Here is a 27,053-nt window from a genome sequence, read left to right as displayed (position 1 = left end):
AACAGCTTATACGAAAGGCAAGTAATGAAATACATTCTGCGGTATTTGACTGATAACCAGCCAAAATTTTTACGGTACGGTGTGATATGTACATGAGATCATATATGTAACGTATTGCACTATTAAATGCACGTTGCAACTTCAAGTCGTTCTCGGCTGTCGCATCCACTAAAACTATAGAACAATGGTCGACAAGTGGTAGAACAGTAGCAGTAACCAATATCTTCCTAAGCTCCACTGTGAAATTGTTTTTACGCACTTTCAGAGAATCTAGAGCTGAGTTTACTTTGCGAACAACTTGAGAGACATGATTATTCCAAGACAAACTTCTATCAATATGGATTCCTAAAAACTTAGCAGAGTTAGCGTAAGGTATGATAACACCATTTATTATAACCGGTGGAACATCAGATTCTTGCAGTTGTCTTAGTTTACTGTTTGAGCCAAGGATCATTGCTTTTGGTTTTGACAAGTTTCATTCCAATCCATGGGCATTCACCCAGTGCGCAATCGATTCAGCATCTGCATTCACTTGTCTAACAGCTTATTCACTCTGGTAAATGAAGAAATGTTGATAGATGTAACTGTCATCAGTAAATAACCCATGCTTGCAGTATACTAGCCACCTCACTACCGAAATTATTACAATTAAAAACAAACGGACCAAGTACTGAACCCTGGGGTACCCCCGATGACGTTGTGAGAAGCAGAATCGGTATGCCATGGTCATTGAGAATAGACTGAGACCGGTTCGATAGATATGAATGAAACCTCGCGATCGTTTCCAATGAGAAACCATCCTCAAAAAGAGCAACTAGTATAGCTTTCGGATTGAGATAGTCAAACGCCTTACTCAAGTCAAACAAGACTAAGAGGGTTAATTTATTATTGTCCATGGCTTGTCTAATGACCTCTAGCTGTCACTTGATTTGCAATAATTCTTTCGAATATTTTGGCCAGCTAAGATAGGTTGGCTACTGGTTGAGTGTCTGACAGAGATCTAGGTGGTGTGACTCTATTCAATGGTATTATATGAATAACTTTTCAAATGTCAGGAAATACAACAGTGTCAAGAGATCTATTGTATAAGGCAGAAAGGAAAAGTGTGACTCGTAATAGATGATCTCTCAGCCATCTCAGATCCAGTCTTTTTCCTTTGGATTTTGCTAGGGTCTATTGTAGCGCTTTTGAAACGTCAACAATATTAATTTTGGGCCAGTTAAACAAACATTTGACTAGACGTGTATAATCCAAATGGAGAGACTCCAAAAAATCATTACCACAAGATGGATGCTTTCTGACGATATTTGCGTAAAACTCATTTAGCTCCTAAGGATCGAAGAAATTCAACGAAGACGAAGGATTCGAATTTATTAGTCCAAGATGCTTTAGTTTGCTTCAAATTGAAGATCCTAGTGATGTATTCGATAATGCAGTTTTTAAATAGCTTTCACGGGCAGAATTCAATTGAATCTTTACCTCCTTCCTAATAAGACGGTAACAAGCAAGCAGATTTTGGTCCCGATGTCTCTTGGCAAGTTTGTAAAGTCTATCTCGCTGTTTGCACTTTAGTTTTAATTCACGAGTGAACCAAGGATTACTCTGTCTGAAAATCTTTCTCGTAAGCAACGGCGCATATAAATCTAGAGTAGACAAGACATTTTTCAGAAAGAAATCCAACAGTTCATTCGGATTTGAACTTTGAATAAACTCATCATTAACTTTTAACATGTTAAAGAGTGAGGTTGACAAGGCAACGCTATCACAATTTTTTAAATTACTAAATGTTAATGTCTTTGGAATATAGCCGGCACTATAATGTAGGTACTTACACACTAAATAATCATCACCCTCAATAAATGGAGCATCTGATTTAGTAAACGAGACCAATTTGCTCTCACTGTCCAATATGATTACATCTAACCAAGAATCACAATTATTTTTGTGGAATGTAGGACCGTAGGGGACACAGTACAGTGATAACTCAGAAATAAAGTTCCTGAGGTGATTAGCAGTATGACTATCATCCAATAAGTTACAGTTTAAGTCCCCTGCTATGATAATATTATTAAAATGCGGATACAGTTTAGTAAAGACATCAAAACATTCATGTAATAATAGGCCTGTCGGTCTTCTGTATACACACGATAATAAGAGATGAGATCCAGTAATCAGTGTGACATCTGCTAATAGGAATTCAGATTCTCACTCGATAGAAAATAATTCGATTGATAGCAATACCAGTGATGTGGATGTTATGCATGAGCCAACTACTTTGTCGAATATTCCTTCTAATAATTCACCGTCATTTGATAATCAGTTACTTGCTGTAATATCTCAATTATATAATTTTCCTGGAATATAGAGATTAAAAATTAACGATATCATTTCTTTATTTTTTTAATTAATTAAATCTACTTTAATTAATTTAGAAGAAAATATAAAAGATCAGTTACAATAAACAAACGTTTTAACTAATTTTTATAGCATTCACAATTTGCTCAATAAAGTAATATCACCACTTGCGAAATATGGAACGGAATTTCCACGGCTTAGCGAATTAGAGCATTTAAATACTTTCATTCAACCTGAACAAATAATGATTGGTGAGAAGCAAGAATTTAAGGAAGTTAATGGATCTATAATTTATAAACATATTCCTGTATTTGTTCAATTTGTACCGATTCGTAGAGTTTCAAAATAATTTTTTGAATTACCGTTTATATTAGAAAAAACAATTTCTTATGTAAAAAAGCTAGAAGCTATGACTGATAAAATACTATATAATTATATTCAAGGTGGATTATGGCAAAAGACAAAATTTAAATTTGGCAGTAAAATTGTTTTTCCGTTATTTCTGTACTTCGATGACTTTGAACCGAACAATCCTCTGGGAAGACATCGCGGTGTTGCTAAATGTGGAGCTATTTATCTTTCTATTCCTTGTTTACCACCCGAGTTTCAATCGAAACTAAGTACTATTTTTTCATTCAGTTTATTTAATAGTCTAGATAGAGGAGTATTTACAAATGATCGTATATTTTCTAAAATTATCGACGAACTCAAATTTCTTGAAAGTGAAGGTATTAAGGTTAAATATGGCGGAACAGAAACTGATGTATATTTTTCACTTCAATTAATTCTGGGTCATAATTTAGGATTACAAACTTTATTTGGGCTGAATGAGAGCTTCCGTACCAATTATTTTTGTCGGTTTTGCATGATTCATAGAAATTATATCAATAACATTATTAACAAGCGAGACTGTATATTACGCAATAAAACAAACTATGATCTTCATGTCAAAAATCTAAATCCACAAGAGAGTGGAATTAAAACACAATGTGTATTCCATCAATTACCTAACTTTCATTTTCTAGAAAATTCATATGTTGACATGATGCATGACTTGTTAGAAGGAGAATGCCAGTGTGACCTGGCTCTAATTCTTAATCACTTTATTGATGTCGAAAAGAAATTTACATTGGATTTCTTTCATAATTTATTACAAGCTATCAATTTTTCACAAAATCGAAAAAATGAACCCTTAGAAATATCTCCAAATCAATTGAAGAATAATAAAATTATAATCTCAGCTGCTGAAATGCTATGTTTGACAAAAAATTTCAGTTTTATAATTGGTCATTTAATTGAAAAAGGAAATGAGTGTTGGTCATTATATTTAACTTTAAAACGTATTATTATTATTGCTAGTAGTAATATTCTTCATTTACATGCTTGTGATATACTAGATAGTAAAATAGAAGAATATTTATACCTTCGTTTAGAGCTGTTTAAAAAGAATTTAATTACAAAACATTACTTTCTCGAACATTATTCATCGACAATGAGAAAAGTTGGACCTTTAAATAATGTTTCGTGTATGTGAAACGAAAGCAAACACAAAGTCGGAAAAAATATAGCTTATGCTGCGAGATCGCGTATAAACGTATGTCGTTCAATTGCAGTAAAACATCAATTACAATTAAACAATGAGTTCTTAACTCAAAATATCCCTTAACAATTTGTATTTGGACCTAAATTAGAAAAGTTGTTAGCCGATTTACCGCTTGAAATCTATACTTATTTAAATGTTGTTAAAAGATACGATACTATTGTAACTCTAAAATGGATAAAGAAATATGATTATATTATTGAAATCATTACAGTACTTATGAAAGCTTTTGAAAACAACACTCAATTTGTTGAAGTCTTTCATATGGCTTTAAATGCTGACAACACTGTAATTTTAGTTGTGACAGAAATATTTGACTTTGACTTTTGTGGTCACTTTGAAGCATTTATTGTAAATGATAATAATATTCATAAATTGAAATGCATAAGCTTTGATGAGTAAGCATGAAAAAATATCATAATTACTCATAAAATTAAGTCAATTCATGGTAAAATATACATACCAAAGACTTGGATATAGTTAATAATTAAATTGATAATTTATTGTATTATTAATTTTATGGTATCCTTCGTTTACATTTATATTTTTAATGATAACAAATATAACCTTCAAGTTTTAATTTTCGTAAGAGAAATAAATATATACTTGCTAATTACGTAACACATGATTTCTATAAAACTTTTAATTCTTTATTATATTATTTGTTATCTTTCATAAATAATATAACTATGAATAAAAATTAAAAAGTTAAGTATATAATGCCTTAAGAATCGAAAATATTTTTTATAATAAATAAAAAAATGAATATATTATGAAGGAATTTTATTTTGACTGCACTGCCGTACATAGATAAAAAGTAGAAAGCGTTTTTCAAACAAGGCAATTACACATGCTATTTTATATAATTCACTGCCTCTTTTGAAAAGCGCTTATTGTCCTTTACCTAAAAACGATAGGGTAGTATTGTAACGTTAGGGTTTACTTTCACCTGTACTTTAGGTGGAGTCGTGCAGCTTCTCGTGAGTCTGACCCTGCTAGTTCTACTTGAGACTCGTCTGTTAATTAATTTTTACCCGAACTAGCCTTGGAAAACTAAACTAATACTAGTACTTAGCATAATTTGGAGTTCGGTGCTGATGTTCTAGATGTTCGTGAACTGGCTGCTGGTTTGATCCTCCAGGACACACCTCTCGGACCTTGACTATGCAGCCAGATGCTGCTTCTCATGCTTAATTATAGGAGATGGACTGGATCAGGTTAATTCACTCAAACACTAGTTCAGTTTATGATTAGATAATTATTTATTCAATTAATAATTATCAATCTGCCACAACGCACACACACTGGTTACAAAGTCTGATAACGTACAACTAACTGTGTGCGATATCACTGTTACTGTGACTAAATGCATAGGGTTTACCACCAAATAATACTCCCATTTATCGTATTATTTACCGATACGCGTGTAACACGAACTGGTTACTATAATTGTTAACTAAGTGTAACCAATTATACTGATTAATTAACCCGATTAACTAACTGTAATCAATTATAACGTTGATTGATTCTGACTCTGATCTGGTAAACTATATGCGATATGTGCTGGTATATCGTCAAGAGCCGGTAGAAAAAGCTAGCTCGCATTGGGTGCAAGTGCTTATATAGGCGACAACGCCATATTGAAGCACGTGACATCCAATACCCGAATCAAAGCGGCGGCGCACGATCCCACACCGAAACAGTATATATCTGTACTTAAAAAAAAAAGTTTAGAATCCTAACAGTCTAAAATCCTCTGAAACTATAATATTATACGCTTCAATACATTTTCACGATAATTAACAAATAAATTTATAACTGTGTTTTCTGAAAATTACAACCACTTGCTACATTATTTTAATGTCATACATGATGTTTTTTTTAATAGCATTCTATTTAATTTTATTATTGCATATTACAATTTTTGAATTAGAACTGTTGTTTATTTTACTTTGGTATATTATAATTTTAGAATTGGCGCTGTAGTTCATTTTACTATGGTACATTATATTTTTTGAATTGGCGCTGTAGTTCATTTCTTCATGGTACATAGCTAACTTTACTCCTAACTTAATTTACTATGGGCTGTTGCAGAATTCAATAATGAGTAACTATAGTTCACTCGTAATATGTCCCATAGTAAAACGCAATGTGCGCGAAAAGTATAAAGTAGCGTAAAATTCTCACCGTGTATGATCATCTCTGCCATTAACATAAAAAAACTAGATACTAATATTGGCAAGAGATCTTTTCAATTCATTTTGGTTTTTATAATTACTAATTTCCGTTTAAAAAAAAATTTATAAGAAAAAGGTTACACATTAGAGTGGTTAAAAAAAAAACTCTAATTTTTTTTTTCGCTCTTACCCTCTGATCCGTTAGTGGTTGTCGAGAAAAATATCCTCCCAAAAGATGAGCTCTCTAGCTCAACTATAAGAGGTCGCTATTTTAATTTTAATTTTCCATCTAATTAACATGTAAAAATTTACTTTTTAACTAAAAGTCTAATTACTCGTAAGCTGCTCAACATATTTTTAATTTATACAAAGATCTTTAAAGCTGATTCCTCAAGCTTCCTATAATCCTATGACAAGTCGTAATTATCATAAGTCAAACGACAATTGAAGCTATTTAAATAGGATCAATTTTGTATTTCAAAATGAAATTTTCAATTTTCATTGTTTTTTGCTAGCTTCAATTGGTGATAATTATGACTTATGATAGGGTTTTGGGAAGCTTGAAGAATCAGCTTTAAAGATCTTTATATAAATTTGAAAAATATTGAGCAGCTTACAAATAATTAGACTTTTAGTGAAAAAGTGAATTTTTACATGTTAATTAGATGGGAAATCAAAATTAAAATAGCGACCTCTTATAGTTGAGCTAGAGAGCTCATCTTTTGGGAGAATATTTTTCTCGACAACCACTAACGCTTCAGGGGGTATAAGCGGAAAAAAAATCCGGGCGTCAGTTGGCTCTGCGGGCCAGCCCAAAAACTTCCCGCTGTTTTCGAGCTTAAGCGGCTCGAAAATATTAATGTGACTATATTTTCGAGCTCTTCGAAAATCTTATTGCATGCGATTGTTTTTTATGGGCTTTTCAAACTATAACAATTTACGCTTTATGCTGAAGTTTAAAAGTTTAAGAATCGAAAAATATTAATGAAGAAGCGGTTTTTAAATTTTAATTTCTGATTAAGTTCAATAAACTAAATGTATTGAGGCAGAAATCAATTTCAGTGATCGAAATCAAAATTTAAATGAGTTTTGGCTTAGGTCAGAGCAATAATATATAAAATATCCGAGAAAAAGATTAAAATCTGTGTTTTTTCGTTGATAATATGGTTTAAACTAAAGAACAAGTTTGATGGCATTATATAATGATCAAAAGAGACCATAAAGAGGAAAAGTTTGTAAGTTTGCAATTTTAGACACATTTCAGTACAGTACATTTTGATTTATCTGGAAAAAGTAATATAGAATGTTTTTTTTTTATTTTTCAGCGCTGATATCATTTGAACTATTTAACCGATTTCGAAATTTGAAGTGGCAATATACGCGTTTTATTGAATTCTAGAGCTGATTAGAATTTGAAAGCGATTGAAGATATTTGAAAAGAACCGTTTTTTACCATTTCTTTCTCCAACAATATCTCTTGAACAAATAAACCGATTGAAATGATTGAGGCAGCATTCGACGCGTTTTATAAAGTTCTAGAGCTGATTAGATTTTGGCGTCGATCGTTCAATTCGTTTCGCAGAAATAAAAAAAAACATTAAAAAAATTAAATGTTATTTTTTTTCGTAATTCACCAATATTTTCGAGTGTACTTCATCAGATGATCTGAAATTTTCAGGAAAGTTGATGGCCAAGAAGCTCTTCTGATTGCTGTCTTAATCATCTGAATCGATTTATTATTTAAAAAGTTATAGACCATTCACACACATACATACACACACACACACATACACACATACATACAGACACTCGGACATTATTCTGAAAATCATCAAAATAGCTTCCTAGGACCTCAAAACGTCAACATTTGATGAAAACTCGATTTTCGAAAATCGGGGTGAAAACAATACCTTTTCGAAATTTTTGAAAATTATCGATTTTCTAAGCGGGAAGTTAAAAAATTAAAATTTTTTTTTGACTCACGCTAATGTGTAGCCTTTTCCCTATAAATTTTTTTCAAACCGAAATTAATAATTATGAAAACCAAAATGAATTGAAAAAATCTCTTCCTAATATGACTATTTAGCTTCTTTATCTTACTCACAGAGATAATCATACATTGAAATTGACCAATTGTTTTCTCCGGGTAATTGGTTTTTAATTAAGAAGTATATTATTCGTAAGTAAAATATTTTGATACACGATATAATGGAATTTAGATTGTCAACGAGAAAATTTCCATAGGCCATTAAATTTAATTTTTTAATAGCAGAAATTTTAATCGGCCATTAAATTCAATTTTTTAATGGCAAAAAATTCCATTAGCCATTAAATTTAATTTATTGATAATGAAATTTTCAATAAGTGATCAAATTTAATTTTTTATGGTGAATTTTTTACATTAGAAATTTTACAACTCTGGTCTTCAGTACATTTGAGTACTTTCAAGTAAGGCTATGATAACACCTTCTTGTTTTGGACTACGTCTCTTACTAGTACAAGCTGGCATAGATGTGCGTTGCTGTTTTCAGCTTATTATCATAGTAGTAAATGACGGCAGATACCTTCTTATCTACTATTCTGAAGAATATTTTTAAATTCTTGTACAATGTCAAATTTGATACAATTTGTACCAAATTTGCATTTTGATTTTACATACTTTTTATATATTTGTATGTTTATGCTCTTAAGTTTACCTCCAGTACTTGAAAGACATAACTATGTGTCATAATACAGAGGAGTGTCGGTTTTGGTACATATGAGGACTTACAAGTAAGGCTGTATTAACACCCTCTTGTTTTAGACTACTACTCTTACAAGTACGAGCCATCGGAAAAATGTGTTGCTGTTTTCGGCTCATTATCATACTAGCATATGGAGGTGGATACCTTCCAATATAGCATTACGAAAAATATTTTCTTTCATTTGTACATTGTCTGTACATATAACTTGTACAGAATTTGCATTTGAATATGAAAAACTTGATATATTTTTGTGTGTTCATGCTCCTAAGTTTACCACTATAACTTAGAATACAGTACTATGTGCCATAATACAGAGAGTTTTTGGCATTAGTACATTTGAGGACTTACAGGTAAGGCTGTGTTAACACTCTCATTTATTAGACTACTACTCTTACTTGTACGAGTCGTCGTAACAATTTGTTTGTGACAATAGGGAGCAAAGTTTTGAAATAGGGTTTTTCTAGCCATAAAATGTCGAAAAATGCTTTATTGATCAGGAACAAAGTTAAAAAATCACGTTATCTAGATCAGGTAAGTCGAAAAATGAAACTTTTTAAAAGTTTCTCAGAAATGCTTTATCTCGTTTTAAAACGTCTAAATAGACGTTTTAAGCTTGGTTCAACATGTTTTTAACGATTAGGAACCAAATATCATAATCACGTTCTCTACACCTAAAAAATCGAAAAATGCGACCTTTCATAAATTCTCGAAAATACTCTATTTTGTTTATATACGATAGACGTTCTAAGCTTGGTTTTACGTGTAGGTTACAATTAGAAATAAATTAAAAAATTTAGTTATCTAGACCAGATAAGTCGACAAATGCAACTTTTTCAAAAATTCTTAGATATGCTTTTTCTTGTTTCGAAATGTCTAAATAGCCGTTTCGAGCTGGGTTGGACATGTTTTTAACGATCAGAAAGAAAGTTCAAAAATTGTGTTGTCTGGCCATAAAAAGTCGAAAAATGCGACTTCTCATACATCTTGAAAATGCTCGATTTTGCAAGATTTATGATGCGAAGCATCAGAGTGTACTTTACGATCGAAATTATTTATATACGATTAAATAGACGCTCTCAGCTTGGTTTTACGTGTTTCTGTGAATTTGGAGAAAAGTTTTGAATTATGGTTTTTCTAGCCATTGGTTTCGTTAGAATCTGTTCAGTCATGAGCATGATTAATTTGAATCAAGCTTCGGGGATTTCCGCTAAGTCCGGGAGTTGCCAAACTCGCTACTGTTTGACAGTCAGAATAGTGCCGGGTCACTCGCTGTTTTGACCCGGTACATATAATTTCTAACTCAGGGCCGTGTCAAAACGCCTTGAGAACCCACTACAAGTCGGCCAATCACATAATTCGTTTTATATTGGTCTACCAATAAGAGGCTTCGCTGTCAACTACTTCCTGTTGGCGCGCTTTTAAGCCAATGGGAAAATTCGTTATATGCAGCAAGGCTGCCACGTCAACACCAAGCGTCCATAACGACTCAACGACGCTTCCAGTAATAATTATTCTACAACGTGCTTTGCTACTTGCTACCTTCTGTTCAAAAATTACTTTGATAATTCAAATCGTGTGCGATAAATCCAAACTGCTACGCTAATTTCTCTCAAGATTCAGTCAGTACATTAAGGCTGCTATTCACTGAGAGTAAATTGATTGATATTTATAATTATATTACAAATAATTACCGCATTTATAACCGCTCTGACCACGTCTCAATTTTATGTATGTAAATATTTTCCTGAATTTCGCATTCGCTATCACGTTAAATTCAGTTGCATTCGCTATTAAATGTAAGTCTTACAATTTTTCAGTGTATATAGTGTAAATAAATCTCTAATTTATTTCTCGATAAAACCAGTGTAATTTTTAATTTCTTAATTCCTTACGCCTAAACCAGATCAATTTTTGTTTATTTACTCATTTTACGGAATCCATTGGCTATTTTTGTTTTAATAGACGCTTTTTTAATTTTAACTCTTATAACTTTTGTTCAATGTTTTTTTTATTACAACATCAATAGCACTTTCCATAATTTTTCACTCCGAAAATGATGCCATTAGTCTCCTTCGATTATTCAAACTGTAAGTATGCGAAACTTGCAAAACTCACCTTTTGAGCCTGAACTTTGATGGGTGATTTCACCCCTTGGATATGTTTTTCCACCGATAAAAAAAAGTACGCATCTCTGAGATTTCGACGGAGAACAACATATCTCAGTTATATTGAAATTGAAGGGGGGCACCCTGACATCGTTTCCTTGTTAGTGGAGGAGGGGGTGACAAAGCTCCTTGGGGCAAGCAGGCCCCCCTGAAAATTGGATAAAAAAATAATTTTTTTAACTAAGGAGAGGGAGACGCAAAGGTTACTCTGATTGAGTTGAATTTTTGGGACAATATTCTTGGAATATTTGACTATAAGTAAAGCAAAAAAAAATCGATTTCTGAAACGTACGAAACCACTAAAACCCCTTAAATATTCATTGTTATAACTTACATTGAATTTCCCCTGAATAAATTTATTTTACTGAACATAATTATGAAAAATTAAAAAAATGTTTGTGCATTAATTATTTTTAGATTTAAAATTTTAAAACTGTAACATAAATCGTAACTTGTCTGAGCTTGAAAATCTCATGAATATACAATCACATGCATGAGTTTTTTCAAGCTCCTTGAGCTCAGAAACGGCGGGAAGTTTTTGGGCTGGCCCGCAGTACCAATTATTGTCCAGTTTTTTTGCTGACAACAAAATTTTTAATTCATTGATTTTTATAACTTCTTCATTTTTTAATGTCTCGATTCTTAGATATTTCAAATGAAAAAATCAATTCCTCATAGCACTGAGTTTTAGGTAGCCTAGGAGCAAAATAACTGGTCTAAAAAATATATCGTCTTTTCACGACACAAAAGAGCGTGTGAATAATATCTAGTACTTTATTGTTAACAAATCATTGAAAGAGAATGTGCAACAAGAAGTAATTTCTATCAGATATGAATTGATGTCAAAGTTAAAATTATGAATTAGAGTCTTTATCGATTGGAATAAAATTCATGTTACATAACTATCAATGGTCTTGCTATTTTTCGAATTGCGAAGGAGGTTTCTCAAAACTCAGACAGATAGAGTTACCTCAGATTTAATATCCATTTTGAATTTTTTTCAATGATGTTTCAGAGTTTATTTCTGCAACATAATGTCCAGATATGAAAATTTGTTCAACGGTTACGAAAAAAAATCTTGAAATTTTAATTCACGTCATCTAAAACGATTAGAAATTCCAATCAAATTTAACAATTTTAGATCATTTTATTCCAAAAGTTATATGCCACGTATTTATCTACAGAGCGTTTAAATAGTAATAATTTTTTTGTTGACATGTGAAGTCTATAAATTTGAATAAGCAATACCGTTTAATATACTGTATTTGTTCAATTTTATATATTCATTCAAATTCAAGTCAAAAATAGATTCATCCATCGTATGTGAGCGTGAACCGTCAATGTGTTGTACCAATCGAGTTGAATTACAGGAGCGAATCGTTTTTAAGCCTAAAGTCAGTTTTGGTTTTTTACTATTAATTTGTACGTAAAATTCCGAAAACGTCTTATTAATAGTATCATTCTTGCAAGAAATAAGTTTGATACATGACTGCTTAATTTGACTAGTGTTGTTAAAACTATTGTCACACCATATTTCACGACTTAAAACCATATTAATAATATTTTTATACATACTACTCGATATTGTCTCTGTTAATAGTATATCAATTCTTTGCTCTTTGTTATAAGACAATTTTAAAGTGATCGGTTTTTTCTGAGCAATTTGATAAAGATGCTTAATTTCTAATTGCAACAATTCAGTTGTACGTAGATTCGTCAACATAGTTACTGTTATAGCTATGATCGTATCGATTTTGCGTCGTGATTCTATTTTTCTTTCGTCAATATTAATAAACGATTCAGTGTATTGCTTGATCTTTTCTATTAACTGTTTAACACCTAAAACAGTGTCTAAATATTCTTCAACAGGAACTCTTCGGCTTCGCCGTAAATATTTCATTTCACTTGCAGTTTTCGTGAGGGATGGATTCAATAACTTGACTGTAGAATATATCGCATTTACATAGCTATTTGACAATTCTTTACTAGAACGGCCATCCATTTTGATTTTATTCAAGTATTCTTCAATATTTGAATTATTTAATTGTGAGATCTCAATTTTTAGTTTCGCTAATTTTGCTTTGTGTATTTTTTGTGTTTCTATTGTCATTTCTCGATATTGGCGCAACAGGCATTGATTGTTATGTATCAAAGGCAATTGAGTTTCAATACGTGATGTTTGTAATGAACTATTATCAATTGAACTTAAAACTGACATCGTTGATTCAAATAATATAGCCAACACAATTTGTTTCCAACTATAATTACATTATCTAAATATAGTATTATACTTTATTAAATAAAAATGATTATCATGAATCCTATTATTCTCATAGAAAAAAATGAATAGGATAAAAAAAAAGTAATTTTTTATGGGAATATGATTGATAGAGTTGAATTTTGAAACCAGGATGGTAGGTAATTTGACAAATTGACGGAGGCATTGACACCGAAGTACCTCAAAAACGTGCGTATAGTAATGAGAGAAGCAACAATCCACAACTCTTGGTCATACTCGCACTGTGATATTCACTGTTACCCGACTAAACTTGAAGCTCAGAAATTGCAACAGGTCATAAATGTAAGATGAAAATAAGAGAAAAAATAGATGACCAGTATTTTATTTAGAGCATCTGTATATAATAATGAGATATATTATAGGTGGGTCATTCCATTTCAAATCAAAAAAGTTTGTAAGATCTTGATCAGCAAACGTAGGACGCATGCAATACACAACCGTAAGAATTGTAGAGAGAAGGTCAATAAGGTATCATATAACGATTCAGCCGTGAATCGCGGCGTACGCTATCCCTTTCTCGCCGGAAGTTTAACGACACCTCCTAGCCAATAAATAGCGTATGTGCGCATTTAATTATATAACGCAGACGGTTTTGATTTTCGTGACATTTAATTCTAATAAATATTCAAATTGTGTTTGATAATAAAATAATAAATTATAAATTATAAATAAATAACTGTGGTGCATGAAGCAGCTCCTCAGGTTGGGTTAGTGCACGAGGTCACCGTACCGTTTATCCAAAAAAAACAAAATTTTTTATTCAAGGGGAAATTCGCGAGAGGATAAATTCGAGTGAGCAGTTTGCTGATAAGGCGGATAAACAATTAAATTAAATTATTAGTATGGAATATTTAGAAATAATAGCTATAAATAATAGCTATAGTGAATAAGTAAAGAGAATAAAGTGGAAACAATGGGACAGATCCAGAAAAATAAATATTAAATTTACCTGATAGCTATTGGTTGCCTTAAATATAAGATAATTCAAATTTTTTACAATATTAGGTTAAGTGTAAATAATAATTAATAATTTTCAGCTATTCTGCCTTAAACAATTTGAATTAATAACCATTTCAACTCTGGGAGTGGAAGTCATAAACGAAATTATTCCAAATAAAAAAATTAATGAATTCAATATATAATTAATAAATTAACAAATTATAATATTGTTAATTCAAACAAAAGAAAATAATTATTCTGTCAAATTTCAGTAAATAATAATAATAATAATATATATATATATATATATATATATATATATATATATATGTATATATATATATGCTGGATTGTCTCTCTATATGTTAGAGAGAGAGAGAGAGAGAGAGAGAGAGAGAGAGAGAGAGAGAAACGGTGACCACTCTCGACTCACACTCAATTCCATCTCGCCAAAACTCAAGTCTCCAATGATTAATTTTCAGCCAAATATAAAAATCACTCTTCAATACTAAATAACTATTGATATTGATACAATTAATTTCTCTAATAAATAATAAATATCCTGAGAAGTAAATCATCTCAGGTTACCCTAGAGAACGTGGTCGAGGCCCGGGTCTCATGCCTTGTCATGAGTTAAGACTACAGACCACGGCGGTGTTCGCGGAAATCGCTTATCCGCTGTAGTTGCTCTGTTGAAGAATTTTTCATCAGTTTTATTATGTATCACCAAAATAAATTTTAAAATTTTTATTCAAATATAATTACAGCCAGAACGTAATACGTTCCGACTTAAGTAAGTCGCGGCGCTTTAATAAACTCGGTGCGACTTCTATTATTAATAAAGTGACTTTACATAAACCAAATTCCTTCCAAAATCATAAGGAGGTAAATTTTGACCACTCTAAAAACTATGAGTAATCTCCAATAAAACCGCTTAATATAAATATGACTCAAAGATCGGATTATGGTACTTAAAATTTATGTTTTATGAAAATATCGTAGTTATATTATTCGAGGTCAGTGACAGACGTTTGAAACATTAATTGACATTTGCTGCTTGATGAATCTATGGAATACTTAATTAAATTATTTATCTCAAAATTTTATTATTATTATTTAAAACAAATAATTTCAATCATCTCCAGTAAATTATTCAAAAAGATTTGTATGCCACCATAACGCGTTAATTTTCACAATACAATCACAATATAGTCTATAGTTCGTAGCAACACTTATTATTCATGATCGATGAAAATAAAATCATAACTCTAAGTTATTTTGGTCCGTAGCAACACTTTTATCTAATTAAAAAAAAAAAAAAATTTCAACTGAAATATTTAGTTAGTAATGATCGTTTCTAATTTTTAGTAATCAGATAGTTAATCGATAACACTATTGGTAGTCGGTTATGAGTGTTATTGAATTATGGGCACCTTCCGAAGGAAAAATGTCACTCGCATGTAAATGAAAATTCGAAGTCAATGTTGGTATATACTTATTTAACGAAGTCCAGCGGTTAATCCAAAAAAAGTTATTACTGCACTGGTAATTCACAATATAAGATCTTCTTAGCACAAAAGCACAGCACAGTTCAATAAAGTTTATCTTAAAATCACTGATTAAATTGAAATTATTGAATTTTATCTGGTTCATTAGAAATTTTAATCAATTAATTTATCTCAATAATAAATTGTTCAAATAAAATTAACCTTCACTATAACCGATGTCATCTTGGTCATAGCACCAATGTTACATTATGGGTTGCATTACCTCAGAATAATTAAAAATATAAATAAATTTATATTAATAATTTAAAGGTTCAGGGTTTGACATCATTAAGGTATCTATCGACCCCATGTCCGGTTCGGACGCCCAGCTACTGTTGACTGAATGGTGAATTTAAGAACGCCAATTATTTTTTTGAGGTTAATAGAAAATGATATACCGATTATTCGCGTATGCCAGGACAAACCCGATATTGTATCTTGCGGAAACGTTTATTGTAAGTAACTGAATTTTATTATAATTGGCAATAAAACTTGTATTTTTCTAATTAATTCCTTTCACTCTATCTATCACTATTCATATTGTTTATTATTCTATGTTATTGGTAAGAATTATTAAATAGTTTCTTAAAAAGTAATATTAATTAAGTAAAAATTGATAAGTCCATCATCAATAAGAAAATTATCTACAAATTATAAGCCGTGAAATAAGTTAGTGAGTTTTTACATACGTTGCCGAGTTTGAATAAGTGCCGGTCTTTGCTTTGCAAGAATCTTAGTTCATTGCACTGTCCTAGTAAAATAAAAATTTGTTAGAGGCCAGCCTAAGCCAGGTTTCAACCCGCAAATTCTGGTGGTTGCTGGTGAAAATCGCGAAGACAAAAAGCGATTTGTCTCAATACATGAATTTAAAAGTTCGTTAAGTGAAAAACTGATGAAATATACAGAATGAGAGTAACCTATGGTACGTGTATCCCATTAGTACCATTTTTATTTGGGACAGTACGACTTAATTCTATAACGTTGTCAACGCTCAGGTAGGTATATTTGTCCGGTACGATTGCTGGCGTCAGTAAGTCGGTGTCATAAACGAAAAGTCTAAGTGCAAGAGGTCTTGGGTTCTCACGTACTAGATGGACAGATATTCGTTCATGCGATCTATACTACTGTCAAATGAGCGAATAAACTAAGAGTATCTGGTTTAGGGATTTTTAAACAATTAAAAATTACACAAATTTTATCAATAAATAAAGTAGTTATTTATTTATACTTACTTACACTTAAGCTGTGAGAAACTTAACAATTAAAGTGGCTGCGACTTAACAATGACGTGATAGCGAATGCAAACTAAAGAAAAAAGAATTACGTATAAATTCGACACGTGGTCAATAGCAGTTAGTTTCACGGAAAATGAATTAGTAATTAATTACACGCGAATATCAATCAATTTATTGTCAATAAATAGCAGCTTCAGTAAGCTATCTAAATATTAAGGATAATTTAGCGTAACTGTTTTAGGATTATATTTCACAAGAATTGATTTATTTAGCTAAGCGGTTTTAATCGTCAATGAATCGTCGTTAGCACTTGGTGGTAACGTGGCAGCCTCGCTGCATGAGATGAATTTTCCCATTGGCTTAAAAGCGCGCCAACAGGAAGTAGTTGATAATGAATTTTCCTCATTGCCTGCTGAGCACTTGGTATAAGGCGAATCTTATCACTGGCCTGCTCATATAAGATGAATTATCTGATTGGCCGGTTTGTAGCGAGTTCTCATGGCGTTTTGACACGGCCATGAGCCAGAAATTGTATGTACCGGGTCCAAATAGCGAGTGACCCGGCACTATTTTGACCTTGAAGTCAGTAGCGAGTTCGCAACTCCCGAACGTAGCGAAAGTACACGAAGCTTTTCAAAATCATTAAGCTCGTGACTGACTATTCTTCCCACCGCTGGCGACAGTGTCGACAGGATTGTCATCTAGAGAGTGAAATAGTAGTACACACAACTTAGCGATTGGTCGAACAAGTTATGTGGTAACGGTCTTCAGTGTGACTACTCGAGTCAGGCCATCTCTGCCTGCACGTAATGCAAGTACTGGTGATAGTGGCCATTTCGATAGTGGGAATCTCTCATCAGTCAGCGAGACTAATGAGCCCATTTTGATGTCATTTTGTGGATGATGCCACTTAGATATTGATTGATGACGTTGTGGATACTCCGATGACCATGTACTCCAAAATTTTTGGAACATTTGTTGTAGTTGCTGTCAGCGTGAGAACGTAGCTGTATTGTTTTTTTGTTACGAGGGTCCTGGTACAGCAATTAACGGTTCACCATTGGGAAAACGTCCAGGAGTTAGAGCGGTTAAATCTACAGGATATTTAGCGAGTTGGTCGAAAGTCAATAGCTATTCACCACTAGTTCGTATAAGATGGAACTTGATTGACTTGACGGCTGCTTCCCGTTTGCCACCGAAGCGGGGAGCGCTTAGTGGGTTGAACTTCCAGCCTGTGCCATCTGTAGTGAGTAAATACTGAAGTTCTCTTAGCTGTATCGATCCTGCTGCGAATTCTTCCTTTAGCGTGGTGTCTGCTCCTACAAAATTTGTACCACAGTCTGAATATAGGGTACTGCAGGCGCCTCTACGACTAGTAAATCTTCTAAATGCTGCAACAAAGGTAGTAGAGTAATTGGTGACAATTTCGATATGTATAGCGGACGTAGCGAGACATACGAAAACTGCGATCCATCCTTTAGAGGTTTTGGCACCTCGACCTTGAAAAGTCTTGAGTGTTACTGGCGCAGCGTAGTCTATTCCAGTGTATACGAAAGCTTTAGATGGTTTTACTCCAGCGGATGGCAACTGTCCCATTAATTGCTGTGCTCGAATACTTCTATGTCTCGTGCACACGACGCAGCAAAGAATGTGTGATCTGACTAGAACTCGACCACCTTCTATCCAGACAGATCTCTGTAAGTCAGCAAAAATCAATTAAGTTTATCGGTGGAATGTCCTTGGATTCGAATGATCAATTAATAGCGTACTTGAGTGTGATGATCTTGGTGAGATGGCTGGATTTTTTTGTTCATCATCCAGCAGTGAATTCTTCAAGCGACCGCCGACTCTGAGTACTCCGTTGTAGTCGACGTAGGGAATCAATTTAGCGAGATGATGATTTCGATGTAAAGAATCACCATCGTTCAATAGCTGTAGCTCTTGCGTAAAGTACTGACTTTGAGTATACTTTATCAGCAACGTCTTAGCGAGTTTCAGGTCAACTGTAGAGAGTAGTGTGGCCAGTGTGGACTGTGGCACTTTTTTAAATTTAGCGATGGCACGTAGACAGATTCCTAGCTTGTGAAGTAACGATGACGACAGAGAATTTACCCAGTAGCGTGTATAGCGGGTGTGAATCTGGGTGACTTTCAAGTAAAGAACAGCAGCCATAGCAAGTTGTGAAGCGTCAGAGAATCCATATAATCCGATTGATACACCATTTTTTACATGATTCCAGCAAGGTATCTGAATCTTCGAGATCTGATGTAGTGTTACGATCTGAGGTGATCAGAAAAATTTCTATATAAAGTGTCACGATATTTAAATATCGCGGCAGTCTCGAATCGGGTCGGTGAGCAACAGAGGGCAGCACACGCTGCTCACACGTCTCATCCGATATTTTGTTATCATAATTATTTTGTTTATTTATAAGTTTTTGTTTTAATTGTGGCGTTAATAACATTTAAATGATTTCCTAGGTATGAATTGTGTGGAACTCAGGAAAATTTACTGAGTAATTTAAGCATATTATTCGATTGTTGCAGCGCTGGGAGAAATAGTCGCGCATTTTATTTATATGCTTATGATTATTTTGGCTGATTGGTGCATGCTCGTCAACGCAACAGTTGACATCAGTAAATTTATTTATTATGAATAAATCTACTAGGTTGGTGAATAAATCATTGATTGATTTATTTTTAAATCATATTAATAATTTTTTATGAAAGAGGCAACTGATCATTTAGCGTCGGGAACTGGATAAATTATACGGCCCAAGTCATGTATTATGTTGGTGGTACTGTATAGAAATAACATGCGATAGTTGTATATCTCCAGTGGTCGAAGTGAGACATACGACAAAATGGCGTCGGCCTAGGTGCCGGCATGAGATTCACGTGCTGTCATGGTCAGACGTGGGATAGTCTCTGTAAAAGTAGCGTGTGTGCTTCTGTTGCATTAATAATTGTACATTTGACGCCATTTGGTATTTTGAGGAAACAATATAAATCCAGTAGCATTATTTGAGTATTTTGGTAAAAAAGCAAAAAGGAAAATACATTTACCGTATTAACGGGCAACCAAGGAAGTTAAATAACACGTAAACTGTCAGTACTTTGTGGCTAATACAGTGGCGTGTAATTTGATATCCGAGTTGGTGATCATTTGTAGTCTCATATGAGTGAGAGTGAGATAGTACATTCTGAGAATTAATATTTTTCATAAGCATATAATAGAATGCGTGAATATATTGTGCCCAGTAAATACTAATACAATAAGTGAAATTATTCAGTATTATTTTATCATTACCAAATATTGATTGTGATAAATATTTGGTTATCTTTCTTTATTATTTACTGCTATAATTATTATTTCTTGCGTTTTATATTATTTAAAATTATCATGTGTGAGTAATACAAGAGTTTATAATTATTATTGATTTTAATAATTATTAATATATCTATTATTTTCTGATAATACTATTATTATGAATACTGCGTAATATTTACCAGTCGAAAGTTATAAAAGTATTTACTGGAAATATTTAAAGATTATTTTGAGATTATTATTTTTAGTTTTATTTTGGAAATATCACGGGCGAGTGATATTATTATTTGCATGCGATAACTATTTTGTGTTCAAGAGATGTATTGTCTATTCTTTATTAATATATTTTTTATTTGTATACGCATACCAGTATTATTTCTTGTAAGTGAACTATTATTACTTTATACCTGATATTGTTTTATTTGATTGTGCGATACAATTGATTATTTGATTTGTAATTTAAAATATATTTGAAACAAATGGTCATCAACCCGGTAGTTATTTAGATTTATTTATTTAAATTACTGCTATCTTTTTCTTGCTTACCTTTTCCTAAAATCTGAAACTGCTACCCTGTCATTTATTTTTATTTTTATTTTCATTTTTTCCGTTGTATTTTATTTTGAATTTGTTCGTGGGGCACACGAACTGGCGCCCAACTAGGATTTCTAACCCAGCCTGAGCAGAGCTGCGTGTCCAGGGAGATTCAGGATATCTCCAGATGGGACTTTTGGTTTGTTTTTAGTTTTATTTTCAGTTTTCACCAATGGAGAGCCATAAGGGCTATTGAGCACCAACCACATTCCGCCGTGGGACTGAATTATATGTTGTCTGTCTGGATATAATAGTAGTTAATCTCGAAACAAATTCCATTCTTGAAAATACAACGGTGATACCGTAGTATCCCAGTCGAACTTCTGCAGCCAGGACTTCTGCATGAACATCTTGGCTCTCACGATAATTAGTGCCAAAAACCCCGATGGTTTAAACAAGCAAGTAATTTCAGATAAAATAGTGCGTTTAGTAGTTGATCATGCTTCTGGAAGCGAATAGCCGAATTGGAATTTATACTGTGCTGAATTCCAGGTTAACCCGATCACTTTTACTGTAGTATCCCCAAGTTCTCTTGGTGTATCTTCTTGGGTTTCAACTGGAGTGACTTGAGAGGGTAATTCTGTTGAATTACTTGCCCACTTTGCAATCGGGAAACATCCTGCAGCACAAATATTTTTTGTGTCGAGAGCAACTTGTATTGGCTCAACGAGTTCGTCTGCGCCTCCATAGTTGTCGTCAACATAGCGGATATTGGTTAGCAGTTTGACAGCTTTTTGAAATTTATTTCCTTCATCTTCGCGAGTTGTAAAAGCGCTCTCACAGCGAGATATGGACCTGATGTAGTTTCATAAATAACCGTAGCGAGTGCAAATACTTTTGGGATGTCATCTTCATCAAACCAGAGTACACACTGTAGATAATGATCTTTCTTATCAACTGCAATCTGACGAAACACCTTAGTTGCGTCAGTAGTGAATAGAAAGTGATGGCAGCGGATGCGAAAAAGTACGTCACTCATGTCGACTTGAATATTTGGGGCCCACATGAAGTATCTCGTTGACTGATACGCCAGATTTCGTTTTCTAGGACCTATTAAATACAACCCTGAGCTTGGTGGTAGTGCTCTGCTCTTTCAGAACCCCATGATGAGGCAACAGGTAGCTGTTTGGTGGTAAATTCTTTAATTTTATTCGCCTCATGTGTCCGAAGTCTTCATACTCCTTGAGAAAGTCGAGGTACAACTTCTTGTAGACTGGATCAGCCTCCAATCGTTTGCGAAGACGTAATAAAGCGTATTGTGCGGCTCAACTAAGATACCAGCATCACACATTGAATAAGGAGAACCGTTTTTACATCGAAGAAGGTTCCCTTAACAGGTTGCGGGCTCTAGTGACGGCTAGAAAGTCACTAGAGAAAAAGCTGAAGCGGATTACTAATAACTCTTTGTTTTGGTTAAGTCCTTCACGCTTTCTGGCACCTAAGACATCTGTTTCTGGCGATCCCCCATCCATCGAGCGAGTAGAAGCTTTCTGGTCCGAGTTGTATGGTGATCAACCGAACGTGAATCGTGGAACTCCAGCTCTCAACGACTTCGAGGCATTTTGTCGACAACATCGCAACGGCAATGCTGATGAGAGCTCTCTCAATGCTGATGAGAGCCCTGAAGTCAGCGTGAAAGAAGTTCGTTTAGCTCTGAATGATGGTGAGAACTGGTTTGATCCGGGTCCAGAGGGCATAAACTTGTTTTGGTGGAAGAAACTAACATCTACCCATAGTCATGAGGCCCGGATTTTTACAGCGTTCATCAGAGGTAATGAACCAATTTCACGTTGGCTTGTAGAAGGGCGAACCGTGCTTATCCCTAAGTAGGTGACTTGTCTTACCTAAAGAACTACCGGCCTTTCACCTGTTTGAATGCGGTTTATAAGATTTTCACTAAAATCATGAATAATCGCATTCTGCAGGAGATAGACTCTGTATGGCAGCTGATATACGAACAACGTGGCAGTAAAAGAAGCCTGTCAGGTTGCAAAGAGAATCTGTTAGTAGATTGTTGTGTTATTCAAGATGCGATCTACTATCAGCGTAACCTATTAATGGCCTGGATTAACTACCGCAAGGCATTTGACTCAACATCTCATGAGCTTATTTTTTTTTTGCTCAAATGCCTTGGGGACAATCACGACACAGTGGGATGCATTCGGCGTACGCTGCAGCTTTGGTGAACACGATTTCACATTTCATGTGGCAACGACAAACGTGTAACCGAAATTGTACAGTACAAACAAGGAATCGTTCAGGGAGATTCTATGAGCTCTCTGCTGTTTTGTATCTCACTGCCAGTGATGGCAAAAAAAAAATTTCTATTTCCATTTTTCAATTTAAAAAAAAAATTTAGAATTAACAAATAAATATTAATAATTTTCTTCACGGATTAGTAATTAGCCAAAAAATTTTACCGATTTTCAATAAAATTAAATAATTAGCTGGAAAAAATTACTAGATTTCCATTTTATTGAATGTTATGTCCGGATTCAATTCAATAATAAATAATTGATTATTGGAAACGGTCGCGTGGGCCTCAAGTGGGAGGCACCTGGCAAACAGGATAATTTTCCAAGAGAATTAGCTCTAGGTTTTATTTTTATAGTGAGAACTCGAACGATAAACCCTGCAGGGGCCTCTCTGTGCATTCGATGTAGAATTTGGATTTTATGCGTTAGAGAAATTGATAATTTCATCTCCCTTTCGTTGTTTGGTGCTTACTTGCAAGATGGTTTTTGGACTACTACACTCGTGAACGGCTTCTGTTGGTCTCTGGTCGAAAGATGATTTGGTCCAGGAAGAAGAGATGTGGTTTTAATATTAGAAATAATCTAATATGCCGGTATTCCCAATGATGTATGTTTATTGAATAATTTCCCTATGGGCTTGCCGTACTCAGTTCACAAGATATTATATTGTCCTTGACACGAAAGTTCTTTCTTTAACTTAAATCTCTGGGATTTACACTTAACTATTAAACTTAACTTATGGCTTTTACACTTTGAATTTATTGAGTCTTTAGCTCATATGAGTTCAGTCTAAATCTCCGACTCCAGCAATTCGCTCGGACGAGAATCGCTATTATCACACTTAACAATTATTGTAAAAATCACTTCGTGTGAGGTGATTTTTGGAATAGGAAAATATAATTTTGAAAAGACAATTTTCAATAGAAATTTTACGGTAACAAGCAACTTGCCACGCCTCCTCAAGTGCAATATCGAGACGATCTTCCCGTGGGATTTTATAGTAACTTGACTGTTTAGATTTTATTCATGAAACTGAACAATTCGGTTTAAGAGAAATAGAAAATAGAAAAAGAGTGTTGCCTAAACGTAACACGGTATAGAACTCATGCGGGCCAGCAAGGAAGATACATTAACTTCTCAAGCGTCATAGGCTGCCGCAGGTTGGTGTTCGTTGTTTTTCTCACCTCGGTTTGCGGTTCTGGGGGGAATAATTTAGAACATCTAATTGGATGAACTTAGAATACAGTTAAGTGTCATTCCCTGATTGGATAAACGTTGCCGACGTGCAACCAGGTGTTGGCCGATGTTGCTGTACCTAAAATTGTTAACACTGCACTTTACAGTGAGTGCGGCAAAGAGGTCCCTTTAATATGGGCGGCAAGCCGGATATAACATGAAAAATTACCAAAAATAAATTACTAATTTTTTCGGAAATAAATAATTAGCATAATAATGTTACTAATTTTCCCTAAATTAGTATGTTGCGTTCTGGTTCTAATTAAATTTGAATAAAAATTTTCGAAAATTTTTTTTTTTTGAAGTCTCGCATTATTTTTTCGCCACGGTGGGCGAATAAACGGTTCGACACTTCTTAGAATCATAAATGAATAATAAATTAATAAATCGTTACTTTGTTGGCGATATTATGATTGTCATCACCAACAATGTAGCGAAAATCTTTTTCGATAAAGGAATCGACGTGGCTCGCGGATAGTCTAAACAGATGACGACGCATGAGACCCGGGCAGCGACGATTCTTTCATATGGAACCTGAGATGCAGCGTCAATATTTTGTCAACTATGTTAGCTCTATTATATTTTTCATAACGACTAAATAGTCAGTCTTACGAGAGAGCTCATGGAGCTTGAACCTCTATTCGCCATAAGTAATTAATAAACCTCAATTAATTCAACCTTATTGTGGGGTGCCAATTGGCACCCCAATATTTTCACTTACACTATGACCTATCCATAGCCCTATTAATACCCAGGGACGAGCGCTTACTAGCAGTTCGATCCTGTCCTATAACCCTGAGCGCTCAACAGCAGTTCGGGTTTCCTTCAAATTTCTTGCCGATTTTTTATCCATTCACCTGCTGCTATAATAAAAAAAAGGAGTTGGAACCGGCAACGAAAATACTTTAAATCAAGAAAACCAATTAAAATAAATAATTAATAAAATAATCGACGACCACGGCCCACCAGGGGTCTATAGACACTCTAATGAGGCCAAACCTGGATAAAATTAAATAATTAAAAATTATTTTATTTTTAGTTAATTTGGGGTAATTTCCGAAAACGTATCAAGTAATTAACCAGAAAATATTACTAATTTTTCAGAAAATTGAATAATTATCAGAAAAAAATTACTAATTTTCCATTAAATTAAAAAATTAGCCAAAAAAAAAAATTACTAATTTTTTCGGACGTACATAATTAACAAAAAAATATTACAAATTTTTTCCTAAAATTAGTAATTAGCCAGAAATCATTGCTAATTTTTTATAAAATTAAAAAATTAGTAGAAAAAAATTACTAATTCGTTTGAAAATAAGTAAATAGTAGAAAAATATTATTAATTTTTTTCAGAGATTAATAATTTAACTGGAAATATTACTAACTTTTATTTTAAATTAGTAATTAGCCAAGAAATATTGCAAAATATTTTGAAAAGTTAATAGTTAGTAGAAATATTACTAATTGTTCAAGAAATTCAATTAAAAAAAAATATGACTAATTATATCACCAAAATTAGTAATAATCCGAAAAATATTGCTGAGTTTCTGAAAATATTAGTAATAATTATAAAATATGATTGAAAACTAGGGATAACATATAAATAATTTCTGTTGGGAATGAGAAATAAGGAAAAAAAATATTGCTCAGCATTTTTTGATTTGTTAGTTAGCTATTTCGAAACTTAGAACAGTAAAAAACAAATTCGAAAATTAATATATTTTATTTATATTACGAAGAGAAACTATAACTTACAAGTAATAATTATTGATTTATATATATAAATTATACATTAATTATAGCTAATTCAACTTAACATATCTTTAACACTGTCAGTGTTTTTTTAATCAAAAAATTTATAATACTAATCAAACGTTTAGTATGCAATCACGTCTTGTACAAATAATCTATAGCTGATAAGGAAGATTAAGCTATAGCTTAAATACCTATGAGTTAAGTTTACCTTGAAATATGAACGTGTCAGATGAAATCACGTGGTAAAAGCGCCACCAAAAACCAATTAATAAATTACCGAAGGTATGTAAAGAAATATAGGTAAAGTGTGATTCATAATAAAAAATTTTATTTTCGAGTTTATATGACAGAAAACGCTTACGGAGCAACATAATTTTTATAGGAAAAAACCACATATATTTTAACATAAAATAAACTCAGTTGAAAAATAATAAATGAATTAAGAGTAAAAAAGCTAAAATTTCGGGAAACAGGAAAAAAAAGATAAAATACATCAATTTTTCAAATCCGTCGGTTAAATTTCTTTATTAATTTAGATAAAATATAATTATAGAATATAAAATGTAGAATTAAAAATTACTGATGGACTTTTACTCTAAATTATCTCAATCATTGGAAAAATAATAATTCAAGTAGAGAAAATAATAAATTCACACAAACAAAGTTGAAATATTTCGCCCAACTTATTCGATAAATTTTTTCAAATAAGTTAAGTAGAAAATAATTATAGCATTCAAAATTTTTGTTAATTTTCAGTAATAATTAAACATCTTCTTATTTAACGAATAAATGAAAAATACCGAGTCCATTTTTTACACTCATTCA

The 27,053-nt window shown here is 32.9% G+C and overlaps 2 protein-coding genes across 2 annotated transcripts; both read right to left on the bottom strand.

The window, feature by feature from the left end:
- Positions 1–12,109: 12,109 nt before the first annotated feature.
- Vlf-1b-2 (very late factor 1b-2, bracovirus particle protein) lies at positions 12,110–13,324 on the bottom strand. The gene has a single exon (NM_001414865.1). It carries the CDS (start codon positions 13,257–13,259, stop codon positions 12,267–12,269), a length of 993 nt encoding a protein of 330 aa, NP_001401794.1. The 5' UTR covers positions 13,260–13,324; the 3' UTR covers positions 12,110–12,266.
- A 4,868-nt stretch (positions 13,325–18,192) lies between these two features.
- LOC103578000 (uncharacterized) lies at positions 18,193–21,685 on the bottom strand. The gene is made up of 2 exons (XM_053741701.1): positions 21,575–21,685; positions 18,193–18,756 (listed from the first exon to the last, which is right to left on the bottom strand). Exons 1-2 carry the CDS (start codon positions 21,683–21,685, stop codon positions 18,193–18,195), a joined length of 675 nt encoding a protein of 224 aa, XP_053597676.1.
- Between the last annotated feature and the right edge of the window lie 5,368 nt (positions 21,686–27,053).

The sequence above is a fragment of the Microplitis demolitor genome, chromosome 9 (genome assembly GCF_026212275.2).
Source record: "Microplitis demolitor isolate Queensland-Clemson2020A chromosome 9, iyMicDemo2.1a, whole genome shotgun sequence".
Taxonomy (NCBI): domain Eukaryota; kingdom Metazoa; phylum Arthropoda; class Insecta; order Hymenoptera; family Braconidae; genus Microplitis; species Microplitis demolitor.
This window is presented reverse-complemented; position numbering and strand designations above follow the sequence as displayed.

What these genes read in the sequence shown, in the direction of transcription:
- Vlf-1b-2 (NM_001414865.1), bottom strand. Translation starts at nt 13,259, where the DNA reads ATGTCAGTTTTAAGTTCAATTGATAATAGTTCATTACAAACATCACGT.
- LOC103578000 (XM_053741701.1), bottom strand. Translation starts at nt 21,685, where the DNA reads ATGTTGACGACAACTATGGAGGCGCAGACGAACTCGTTGAGCCAATAC. An exon ending in CCCGATTGCAAAGTGGGCAA is followed by an intron (nt 18,757 to 21,574) that starts GTAATTCAACAG and finishes GCTGACTTACAG; the next exon opens with AGATCTGTCTGGATAGAAGG.